The 12,981-nt window shown below is 36.1% G+C and overlaps 1 protein-coding gene across 1 annotated transcript in view; it reads left to right on the forward strand.

Annotated features, from left to right (window-relative positions):
• The window catches only part of LOC102522524 (phosphoribosylaminoimidazole carboxylase and phosphoribosylaminoimidazolesuccinocarboxamide synthase), a 32,499-nt gene extending 23,168 nt beyond the window's left edge, over positions 1 to 9,331 (forward strand). The window contains exons 9-14 of the mRNA XM_032498002.1: positions 500 to 679; positions 779 to 892; positions 1,755 to 1,838; positions 2,812 to 2,992; positions 4,218 to 4,376; positions 8,316 to 9,331. Coding sequence (XP_032353893.1) covers positions 500 to 679; positions 779 to 892; positions 1,755 to 1,838; positions 2,812 to 2,992; positions 4,218 to 4,376; positions 8,316 to 8,482 — 885 coding nt within the window. The 3' untranslated portion in view covers positions 8,483 to 9,331. The remainder of the gene's footprint in view (positions 1 to 499; positions 680 to 778; positions 893 to 1,754; positions 1,839 to 2,811; positions 2,993 to 4,217; positions 4,377 to 8,315) is intronic.
• Positions 9,332 to 12,981: the final 3,650 nt, after the last annotated feature.

The raw sequence follows: 12,981 nt of genomic DNA on the forward strand, positions 1-12,981 counted from the left end.
GGGACAGTACTTAGAATAAAGTAAAAGTTTTTTATTTTCTCACCAATCTCTTTATTTTTCTCTTGAATTGTCAAGTAATGTCCCTGAAGACTTGTAGTCTTGTATAAATACTTATAAAAAATAAGGTCAGGGGATTATGAAAGTTGCATTCTGGAAAGATTTTGGTGGACTAAAATGTGTTTTTGCCTTACCAACTCTATTGACTTTGATTAAGGAAAAATAAAAATTTCAAATTTGTATTTAAATGATGATTTATATAGAGACAGCAAATTCTAATTTATGACCTAGAATAAGTTACCTAAATATTTTAAATTTTAAGGTAGCTATTGAAAGTAGAAAAGTTAAAAAAATGATTTCTTTGAATTAAAGTATATATTTTTTAAAATTAAATTTTTAGAGAAGATGAATATCTCTGAGAAATTCATGCTCAATTCAATTTATCCGTGAAGCTCAAAATTTTTATATTTAGATTAATTGTCCTCCTATACTTTTTTCTCAGGATGATGCCAATAATGATCCACAGTGGTCTGAGGAACAGCTAATCGCTGCAAATTTTTGCTTTGCTGGCCTTGTTATAGGCCAGACTGAAGTGGATATCATGAGTCATGCTACACAGGCTATCTTTGAAATACTGGAGAAGTCCTGGTTGCCCCAGAACTGTACGCTGGTTGATATGAAGGTACAAATAAAATGGAGACTTGAAAGTAAAGATTATAACTGAGAAATGGCTTTAGTAGTATAGTTTTGAAAACCTCTTGTGGTGATGTACTGTTTCTAGATTGAATTTGGTGTTGATATAACCACCAAAGAAATTGTTCTTGCTGATGTTATTGATAATGATTCCTGGAGACTCTGGCCATCAGGAGATCGAAGCCAACAAAAAGACAAACAGGTAGGTAATGCTTCAGGTTTTTTTTTTTCTTTCTTTCTTTTTTATCCTTTGTAAGATCAGGCTGGGATAGAGGAGAAAGGGAAGACGGGAGGAAAAGAAAAGGCAGTTGTTGTTCCTTATGATATGAACCTGAATTGTTGATTGCTGTGTAATTTTAAACATGTATTTCTCATGTTTCCTGTATCCTGAAAAAAGAGATAGGAATAATACTTTACAAAGCACATTTCTCGCTTATTTTAACAGACTCTTACGCAGAGCCAGTATTATCCTTGTTGGGCTAATTGAAAACTAAGGCTCTTAGAGGATAAAAATCTTCATGATTGTATAAGTAAGTGGCAGATCTGGAACCCTATCTCAAGTCGTGCAGATCTTATGAGGTTCCATTTCTGCTCTTTCCTATGGAAAACAAGATTAGGGCAAGACCCTCTCTACTTAATATATGAGAATTGTCAGGGCAGTTAACTGTAGTTGCTAGCGTATAAAGCACTTATCCTTAAATGGAAATGTAACTATACATTACTATCTGAACTTTCTGTTGTCTAATTCAGGAAATTAATACATTTTCTGACTCAGGTACATTTACAGATAGATCTTTTGCTAGGCCACCTCTTCATAATTTATACCTAAAACTCAAAAATGAAATTAACTTCAGATAGCAAAAATATTACTAACAGAATACCCAATATCTTTTTTAGTCAGAAACTGACTGAGGTCTGGGAATTGGATGAGAGGTAGTGAGTCTCTATAGCAGTGGCTCATATCAGTCATCTCTGCTTATTAGACCTGGTTGGTTTTTTTTTTTTGGTGGGGCTGGAGAAGTCATGCACATGAAGTATTCTAAACTTTCTATTTTATTTTCTAGTCATATCGTGACCTCAAGGAAGTAACTCCTGAAGGGCTGCAGATGGTAAAGAAAAATTTTGAGTGGGTTGCAGAAAGAGTAGAGGTAAACCTTGTAATAAATCCATATTGTATTGTGTTTTTCTCTAAGAAAATCTTGCTTCAAAAAGAGAAGAAGTGAGATGGTGCTGTGCTTTTCTTTTTTCCAATAACTTTAAAGGAGCACCTTTAAGAAATGTACCAGCTGAACTAGTCTCACTGGCATCCTGGAACCCTCTTGTGAAATGGGCCAGGCCACTTCTCCTAAGTTCTTTTAGGGAAACCTGGAATCCTTTTCTCCTTACCCCTTGCAGGAGAAGCCTTACATTTCCTACCTACCTGTCCGCTGCTACTCAGAGTTCCATTAGCAGAGTTCAGAATTGGAACTCCATGCAACATTAAAATGTCAGTTTAAAATTTATGGTATTATTATTATTACTATAATCTCATGGAAATTGAATGGGGTTTGTGGTTATCCAAGGTAGTAACTACTTTTTAGGACATCATTTCCATGGGAACATGCCTTTTGAATTCCAAGCAACTAGCTTACAAAGATTTATAACATGACCTTTATTTTGGCTGATTATGCCTTAAAACTTCTGTTAAACAGAATGTACTAAAAATCTTAGATAAAATATATTATAACTTCCTGAACACTAATTAAAAGTTTTGAGTGTTTATCATTGCTTTTTATTAATAGTAAACATATTTTCTGTTAATAGTAAATATAATTTAGTAAACATACTTTTTGTTAATAGTAAACATAATTTATCTGATTTAAAATCTTACTCTTTAGGGGTCTTAATTATGAAGACCACTTTCCTTTATATATGGAGGTTATTTTGAAAAATAAAACCTATCATTTTATTCTGCTTGTCTCTTTCTTAAATTTGGTCTTAATAGAAAGAAAATACTCTGTCAAGTTATAATTTTACTATAAATTATAACTCTGTAAACGGACTATTTTTATGGTACTTATTCCTGTATTTATCCAAATTTGTCCTTACCATCTTTTGCATATTCATGTTTTTCTCTTCCAGTTGCTTCTGAAACCAGAAAGTCAGTGCAGAGTTGTAGTATTGATGGGCTCAACTTCTGATCTCAGTCACTGTGAAAAAATTAAGAAGGCTTGCGGAAGTTTTGGCATTCCATGTGAACTTAGGGTAACATCTGCCCATAAAGGACCAGATGAAACTCTGAGGATTAAAGCTCAGTATGAAGGTGAATGTCGAATAACTAGAGCATTTCAGGAAGTTCTCCTGATTTTGCCTCCAAATTATATATTTAGACTAATAATGCTGAAAAATAGCTTTGCCCCATTTCCAAGGGAAAAAAATGTGATATTCTAGACTTTCCTGATATTTGCCTACAAAAACTTTAAGGTGCTGTTGGAGCTTATAAAAGAGTTAGAATTAGTCTTTACCTAGTAAGAAGCCCGTCAAGCATTGTTTCAAATACTCTTCAACAGAAAATGGGCCCCACGTCAGTTACAGGAGACCTGAGGTTGAAGCAGCAGATCCTCTGAAGTACCTTGAATGGCTGTCCTTTTCTGGGAGGCAGTCAAACATGAAATTAAGGAATAATTGCAGAATTTAATTCATAAAAGAAGTGGCTTGATGGGATAGCATAGATCGAAAATAATGGAGCCCTGGAGACACAACCAAGTTTCTCCACTGGAAAAAAATGTTGGTTGAGTATTCCTTCTTAAGATAGTTACTATAGGAGTATAATTATTGAGTTTGGGTTTGTTTTGTTTTGTTGGCTGACACAGGGCAGGGGTGGGTGGGTGGGTCTCAGATCCCTGTGATAAGCTAGTAAAAGCCAGAACTATTTCTACAGAAAAATACAGATACATAAAATTTTGGATTCTCAGTTAGGAATCTCTGCTGTAGGAAACAAATAATTTATGAAAGAATGAAATGTTTATGAGATGTTAAAAAAAATATATATATATATATAAAAGGGCCTTAAATATTTGAGTACTATATTATTGAATTCATTTCTTCAATTCTTGTTTCAAGAAGTGTCCCCAAACCTCTAGTCTCTATTAACTTGTCTCCCATACCCTGTAGGTTGAAGGACACGAGGACAGATGCTGGTTCAGGTGGTGTCATTCTTTGCTTCAGTGAGCGTAAGCAGCAGCAGTGAAGGGGCCTTTGAGCCATTTCCTCACTAGCACCTTGGTACCCTCTTTATAGTATAGATCTCAAAAAATGGCCAAACCTATTCTTGCTACTTCATTACTTGATATACATACAGTAAGTGGCAGAATGAACCTTGTATTTTGAATGTATATCTAACAATATTATCTTAATATAGTGCTTTTTCTACAGACTGCTATTAAAGGAAGTCAAGGAGTTACTGCATATGGGTCCCCCCCTTTTTTAACCTGTCTTTAAATCTCTTTTGAATGTTTAGCCTAATAATAAACCTGTAATTTCCCTAGGGGATGGCATTCCTACTGTATTTGTGGCAGTGGCAGGCAGAAGCAATGGTTTAGGACCAGTGATGTCTGGTAACACTGCATATCCAGTTATCAGCTGTCCTCCCCTCACTGCAGACTGGGGAGCTCAAGATGTGTGGTCTTCTCTTCGATTACCCAGTGGTAAGATACACTGACTTTCTAAAAATTATTAAAAAGTTTCAAAGAAGCACAATAGTAGAGAGAATATAACAATGAAATCTCATGTACCCATTACCCAGCTTCAGCAGTTAACATCTTGTTGCATCTGTAGCCCTCTCCTGCTGGATTATTTTAGAAGCCTAACACACTGTCCATTGTGCAACAGAGCCAGTTCCCTGCTGGATTATTTTAAAGCAGATCTGAGACAGTATAGCATTTTATACTTAGATATTTAAGTATGCTTTTCTAAGTGATACTTTATAGTTTTAAAATCATAATCAGGATACTGTAAGAAAAATTAATGGTAATTTCTTAAAATCACTTAATTCCAGTTAGGGTTCAAATTTTTCCAGTCATCTCATTTGTTTTTACAGTTGGCTTGTTCAAATTAAGATCCAACACAGTCCCTACCCTGCATTTAATTGATAAATCTCTTAAGTCTCTTTTAATCCCCCTCCTTTTTTTCCTTTCATTTGTCCTATAGAATCTTCCACATTTTGGATTTAGTTGGTTATATTCCTGGGTGTTGTTTACTATGCTCATCCATCCCCTATATGTTCTGTAAACTACTGGTAAGATCTGTAGTTATTTCAAGTTCAGATTTCTTTTTTTCAACCCAAGAATACATCATTCATTATATTGAGTTTTTTTTTTTAAGTAAATGTGGTATTACTTTTGTAGAGGAAATGAAATTTTTAAAAAATTAGGGGTTAGAATAATTAAAACACAAGGAAGTTTCATCAGTTGGCTGCCTGAGCAGAGTCTCATAAAATAACAATATTGTGGTATGCTCATCATAGTCCAAGATAATGATCTGATCTACAAGTCCTAAGAGTCATGACTGTTTTACTTTAGTAAAAGTTGATTTGCTTATTACTTAAACCTCCAACTTCTCTCTCAGTCGTGTAAGTGTAAATCTGCTCATGTGTGGAGTATGTTATGTACCTATGCCCCCTGACCTGTTCCCATATGGACTGGCTTCTCTCCAGGCCTGCTGCACTGCTCTCAGTCAGCATCATGGATGTTCATTTTGCCTTTCTCTAGTATTGGATCTCTTGTGTCCTAGGTCCCATGTCTTCGCCTTCCTTGGCTTACTTTTTGTTGGAAAGCATTCTTAGTGAACTCCCTGAGGAAAGGGTATAGAAGATAAACTTCCTGAGACCTTGTATATCTAAAATGTTTGTATCGTAGCTCACACTGATTTGATAATTTAGGAATCGAATTCAAGGTTGAAAATTATTTTGTCAGAATTTTGAGGGCTTACTCCACTGTCTTCTAGCTTCCAGAGTTATTGAAAACTCCAGTCCCCTTCCACTATAGGTGATTCTGGGTTGTTTTATGCATTGTGTTTCTTTCTGGAAGCTTTTAGGATCTTTTCAATCCAATTGTCCTTAAATCTCACAAAGATGTGTCTTGGTAAGTCCGTTTTCATCCTGGCATTTTAGTTGGCTCTTTTAATCTGGAACATCAATTCTTTAGTCCTGGGAAATTTTCTTGAATTCCTTAATAATTTCCTTCCCCCTCCATTTTCTTTCTTCTCTCATTTTTGAATTTATTTTTCACATTTGAACTTCCTTCATTTCTATTTTGTTTTCTTATTCCTGTTGCTATACCTCCTGGAATATTTCCTCAGCTTTACATTCCAACCCTTCCATTGAGTTTTCATTGGGTACAGTATTTTTAATTTCTTACTCATCCCTCCCAGACATCCTTTTCTTGTTTAATCTTTGCAATAACCTCTCAGTAATCTGAGGTTATTATTATTTCTTTCATATTGGTTCCTTTCCTTAGCTGTTTGCTGAGCCTTGGCTGTTTGCTCTTAAAGAATGGGCATAGTAAAAACCAACTGGAAGCTCTACAAGTGGGTGGGGCTTGTCACAAGTGGCCTCGACTGTGGGGTGATCTTGTAGGGTTGTTCTTTGAATAACCCCCCACATCAGTGTCTTCAGTCTTTTCTCATGTATTGGCCAGAACTACCCAGAGAACCTTTCTAGTCTCAGTCTCTGCCTGGGGAAGTGAACTTGGCTGCCAGCATTCTGGAAGCTGGCGATCTTAACAAATGTGTGCAAACTTAATCCCATGTTTTCACTGTAGCACTCCTTGCCTCAGTTGTGCCTGGTTGGCACAGAAGTCTGGACTAAAGTGTTTTGCCTCCAGAAAAATTTAAAACTGCCATGGTGCAGAATGGGCCACTGCTAAGGTACATAGAGTAGGGAAGGGGATCTGATGGCCTTACTGTTCAACTTCTACTCAGTCTTCTTTTTAGTCCCATTTTCACCCTCACTCTTCCCCTCAAAAGTATCTGGTATCACCAATTCCTCAACCTTTGAGTGAGTTCTCTAATGTCAGGTAGCTTTTCATCTTCCCTGCTTCTAGTTTAGGTTTAAATTTTCTTGGTTTGCTAAGTTAGTTACTACTCGATTTGCCACGTCATTGCTGTTATCTCTTGTTCGTGTGTTTGTCTATTTCCTTTATTCCCTTTACTGTTGTTTTTATAGGTTTCAGAGAAACATCTTTTGACTAATCCATCTTTAACTAGATAGATCTGATTATATCAGCTTCAGCAAGTTAAAAATCATAACTATAAATGAAGCTATACCCAAATTTATGCCAGACGAATGGCATAGGTATTATTATCCATGGAGCTTAGAGAAAGGAATGTGGTGAGCAAAAATTTGGCAGTTTTTACCTAGTAATATCCAAGGGGAGACAGAATCTAGAAGATTTGTACATTCTGGTCAGTAGAATTGGGGATAATCTTTTGAGGAACAGTTTTACAGTGGCTATATAAAATCCTAAAAACTTTCTCGTATGGCATGCTCCCCAGATAACTTCATTTTTTTTCTAATTAAGCTTTCTTAATATCAGAAAGGGAGTCCTGGGCAGCAGGCACAGGTATTTCAGTTGCTAGAGTGGAACACTCTACCCAGTATACTACTGATGGTTGACATTCACTGAGTACTTACTCTGTGTGCCAGGCACTGTGCCTCGCACTTACTCTGTTTATACAGTAACTCACTGAATCCTCACAAAAGGTAGCTACTAGTTATCACTCCCATGTTACAGATAGGGATACTAAAATTAAGTAATTTGGCTGATGTTAGTTACATAGTAAGTGGTACAGCTATATGTAAATTGATTTATTAATACAAATTAAATAAACCTTGTGATTTCTGCTTTAGTCCGTTCTTACTGGGGATAGTAAGAGTCAGAAAGCCTGATGAATTCCAAGAGTTTGGGGAAAATATAGCTTTTGGAATGAATTCTAAGCTAGCTAGTCCTTGACTCTAGGGACAAAGACGTAATGGTACCACCTCAAGAAGCTCTGCCTGAGCAAACCCGTGGTGCCCAAGAAGTTACTTTCTTTTTTTTTAGATCTTATTACTGAATTATTATTATTGAATTTATTTATAACCTGATTCTTAGAATTATTTTATGGATTTGACTTTTTCACTGCTTAAAAATGTTAGAATACTTCAAGTGCAGAGACAAAAGGAATAACTAGAAAATTACCAGAACAATTAACGTACCTCAGGTTTGTCTAAGAACAGATGCTTCGCTTCTACCCACTTACCTCGTTCTTTGTTTTATTTCTGTTGCCTTTCATCAGATATTTAAAGGGATAGTCCATGTGAAAAGAACTTTGAAAAAAGTAAATTTCCTTGCAAGTGGATTCAGTGAGGAGAGTGATAGTTAATGTATATAAAATATCTGTTCCCGGTGGATAAATATTACTTATCCTCTTATAATTACTTTATCACTCTAATAGTAAAGATGGAAATTCCTTCCACAGATCCTACTTTAGACAAGGATAATATAGTAGCTTTTATTGTTTGTAGCTAGCAGGGCTTCCAAGAGTATAAAATAGTTTGTTAAGTGGTATTTCGTCAATTTTCTGTCTTTTCTTTTCTGAACCAATAGGTCTTGGCTGTTCAACCATACTTTCTCCAGAAGGATCAGCTCAGTTTGCTGCTCAGATATTTGGATTAAACAACCATTTGGTATGGGCCAAGCTGCGAGCAAGTGTATTGAACACATGGATTTCCTTGAAGCAGGCTGACAAGAAAATCAGAAAGGGCAATTTATAAGAAACAACATCATCACATTTTTAAGAAGAAAAACTGTAAATCTCTGGTTTAGCTGCAGAAAAAAAAATCAAGACAAAACATTTAAAATCAATCAGAGAAAACAAAATTTATAAGTGAATAAATGCTTCTAGATTCATCAGTTAGTGAAATATGTGTGTACTGATATTTCTTTATCAGTAGTGAAATTACTATAAGTACATTTTAAAATTAATCTTTTACTATATGATCATTATTAGGTAGGCAGTATAATTATATTTCTTAAATGCTAATAACATCTTATAGAGCTCTAAAGTTACTACTGGACTTCCTACATCTCAATCCATAAGTTTTAGAAAGTTAAAATGGTAGTATCTTAGAGAGGGTAGTTAACAGCAACGTAGTCCTCTTTTATATTATGATCTTTACAAAATTCTAAAGGCACAGTTTATTTTCAGTCAGTATATCAGAAAATGATGTATTTATCTCTAGCTATAGATAACGATGATGGTTTTGATTTTACTTTTTTAAGAGAAGCTGAGATTGATGGTAGGGGTAGGAAAGGCATGAAACAAGATGAAGGGCAATGTGGAAGCCATGGAGAGACTTTTGGGAACTTCTCTGTTGGGTGTCAGGGCAATTTCCAATGGGAAAAAAAGTACAGTCCCCTTTGCCATTCCAAATGAAAGATTTTGTGGATCTGTAGGTCAAAATTCTTTTAATTCTGATTATACATATTTTAGCCAGACTAACAATTCCCAGCCTACCATCATTTTCAGAAACTGGAATCTTCCATTAATAACCGTAACTAGTTTGTTTCTTGTAATAGTATTAAGTCTGGGAGTATACCCAATAAAATTCACTTCTATAGGAGCAGTTGTTACTGAGAGGTACACAGTTCATCATCAGTCTGTAAACCATATTTGGAAATCATTGTTATATTATGCAGCCTTGAAGGTTTTATAGATCATTAAACTTTAGTCAGAGTGCCCATGAGTCCGTTAATCTTAAGTGTAAAATTTTATGTATATGTTCAATTTTATGAAAAGGGGACAGTTTTTACCAAAAGATCTGTGTCCTCAAAAATGTTAAGAATCTGCTGCAGATGAAATCTTGATAAGACTTGCCACTGGCCTGCACTTGTCTACGCCTTTTCACCTCCCTCTCAACTGCTAACAAGCGAGCATCTCATCACTTCTTCCACCTGATTTCTGTGGGGTATGACTGATGTAGCTATTCGTTTTTGGGGCTAGACCCCAAGCTGTTCCAGCCTCGATCGCTTCTCATAGTACTCTTTCCCCTTAAATATTGACGTTTCCTAATATTCAGTTCATTGTTTACAAATAGTGGTAGAGTAATCTTAATTCTTTTAGCTAAAACTAGCATAGTGACTCCCAGCTTTTGTCTGTAGACTTGTTTTTTCAAGTGTCCATTTCCCTGTAAATGCTCCAAACTTAGTTCATCTTCCACCAAGCCTAAAGCCGGCTACACTCACTGTACCAAGTACGAAGCTTGTTTTTTATCCTTGATGTTTTTCTCTGACTTTTCATCTCTAACTCAACACCAGGTCTTGAATTTACTGTTTACCCATCCTCTACAAAAACCTCAAGCAAGGGTCAAATTCTATTCTATCAGCCTGATCTAGAAAGTCTTCATTCTCAACCCAACCTTTTTGAAGTTGACTGTCCAAGGACTTACAACATCGACTCTTAAATAAATCTCTTTTGCAACACAGACTCCTTTGAACGTATGAATGCCATTGACCCTCTCCCTAGAAAATTACACATAAAACTTACCAATACATTCCATTGGTTCTTGGGTTCCCTTGAAACTTATGCATTGTAGGTTAAGAATCGCTAATGTAATCTATCAAGGGAACTTGGTTGCCCCATAACTTTCAGACTGTCACATATCTGTACCTTTAATTCTTAGAATTTCCTCATTTCTGTCTTTAATACCTTTGTTAATTACTAGAGCTTCATCTTTTACTGTTTCCATGAAACCTTCCCTAATAAACCTTCCTCTAGCTACAATGGCTACAAGGACTTTGTCTGAATTGTGAGCTCCCAAAGAGGAGAAAATATAATTCTACACTTTATTTCCCTTACATTGCTTATGCTCTGATGTCCTATGCTTAACTGTCTGCCAGAAATGGGGGAATTATAAAAATCATGTACTGTTTAATTTTCTATCTTAATTTTAGATTACAAGAACAGTTAAAAAGATTTGATTTTAACATTTCTGAACTTCGGTTTCATGGCCTCTGAATAGTCAATGGCTGACATTTCAGCTCTTCTATTCCTACCTAGCAAAAGATCCACCTATTTCTGTGCAGTACATAAAAATTTCAAACGTTGATTTAGACTGGTGGATAGGACTGACTTTTATCAATGATCATTATTTCACTATTAGTTTCTTAATATTGAGTGCATATATCCTCAGTAGTACAGTTCATCAGTGCTAAAGTAAATACTTGTTTAAAAATATTTTGACTATGTTACAAAAAGTAACTTAAACCTGTCTTTGGAAGTTTATACTTTCTATGGGCTTGTAGTTAAAAAGAGGAGAAAAAATTGTGTCCAAATAATGTGGTTCTTAAACTTCATATCTTAAAGCCACATTCAGAATTGCTGTTAACTTTAATGCCTTCTGAAATTTAAACAATGCAGCCAAATAAAAGATAAAGATAAGCTCTATGTGAAGCTTTATTCTTTCATCCCTATGTGAAATACATTTTACCTGATTTTATTCTAGGCTCTAGGAAAGCAACACTGAACAAAGACAAGGCCCTCCCCCTTCCAAAATGTATCTTTGATTGGAGATGACAAACCATAAAAGATAAACTGGATAGATTGAGGGAAGTCTAAGTGCATGTGAATAATAACCGAGGTGAGAGGAAAGTGATGGGGTTAGGGGATGGTTTTTGAGGAGAGCAGGCAATGATGTGAAAGAGCAAGCCATGAAAAGATACAGGGAAGTAGTTTTCCAGACTAAGGGAACAAAGTAAAACAGCTTTGCCTTTTTGAGGACCTGGAAACATGCCAGTATTGCTGGAGCTCTGAGCAAGGGTACGAGTGGAAGGAGATGCTGAGGTAAGCAATGGCTAATCACTTAGGGCCTGTGGACCACACTGAAGTGTGACAGAAAAACAGCTGGGAAGCTTGAGCAGGGGAATGACATGATGTATTCAACATATTTTATAGTATTCTCTGGCTATTGTATGGACTAGAAGAGAAGCAAAGAGATTGGTTAAGAGGTCACTGTAGCCCAGTTGAGAGATGTGATCTTCGCCAAGTTATTTAAAGAATTTTTGTGCCTCAATTTCCTCATGTGTAAAGTGGGACTAATATTACCTACCTCATGGTGGTTGTGAGAATTTTATGAGACAGCGTATAGAAAGCATATCCCAGCATGTGACTACATTATATAAAAATCCATTTGGCAGACTGTACAGTATACAATGAGTAGAATGAATTCCATGAAAACTTCCTTGAATTTGATAATCCCTTCAGCTGATTTAATTTCTGAAAACAGCAAAGGTAAAACGGGCAGAGTCAGCATATCGTGACTTAAATAAAGCATTATGCACCACGGAACATCCACAGTCTCCCTGCCCTCTTCAGCACAGCAGTCCTCAGAAAGACAATGGAAACACTTTTTTTTTCCTTAAAGGGGCACTGGGGCATGCCAAGCACATGCCCTGCCACCGAGCCATAACCTTCACCCTCGAAACGCTTGCTTTTGATGGCTGTTTTTTGCCTTTAACTTCCCGCAACCTCAAACACTTGGGGTGGTGGTGTTAACCTAGCATTGTGGTACAGTGAAAATAGCAGTAGAATGGAAATTAAAAGATTCCCTTGGGCACATTTTGAGCTTCAGTTCCCATTTATTAAGTGGGACTAAATTATTTCTTCTGCCTGCCTCACAGAGTGGTTAAAATGGTAAGATATTGTATATGGGAGCTTCTCAGAAATGATAAATAGCTAAATCCATTATGGTACATTTTTGAGTACCTACTGTGTGCAAGGCCCTAGGGATGCAACAATGAACAAGGTCCCATTTCTGCCCTCAGTTTTGGAGTCTTCTGGGGCAGACAATTTCAAACTACTACATTATCTTCATATGGAATAAAGGATAGGGTATTCTGAGTACAACAGGAGGGGGAGATCTAAAGAACAAGTGTATGCTGTGAGTGAAAAGGGGGGACTCCAACCCCTGCGCTCTATTCTCAATCCCTCTTACCTTTCCTTAATTTTCTTCACAGAATTTATTACCACCAAACAGTATGTATTTGTTTATTGCCTCTCTCTCTCAGCTAAAAACTAAATTCCATGAGTACACTGGGTTGTCTTTATGTTGGTAATTGTAAACCTAGCAACTAGTATAATGTCTGACACTGGTACTTATAAGGAACTCAAATATTTGTTGAATGAATATGTGTGCAAATTCCCATAGATATGGCAACATGGAACCACACATAACTAAATCTTAGAGACATATCACAAGCAAGGGGAGGAGGGAGT

Source organism: Camelus ferus, chromosome 2 (genome assembly GCF_009834535.1).
Source record: "Camelus ferus isolate YT-003-E chromosome 2, BCGSAC_Cfer_1.0, whole genome shotgun sequence".
NCBI lineage: Eukaryota > Metazoa > Chordata > Mammalia > Artiodactyla > Camelidae > Camelus > Camelus ferus.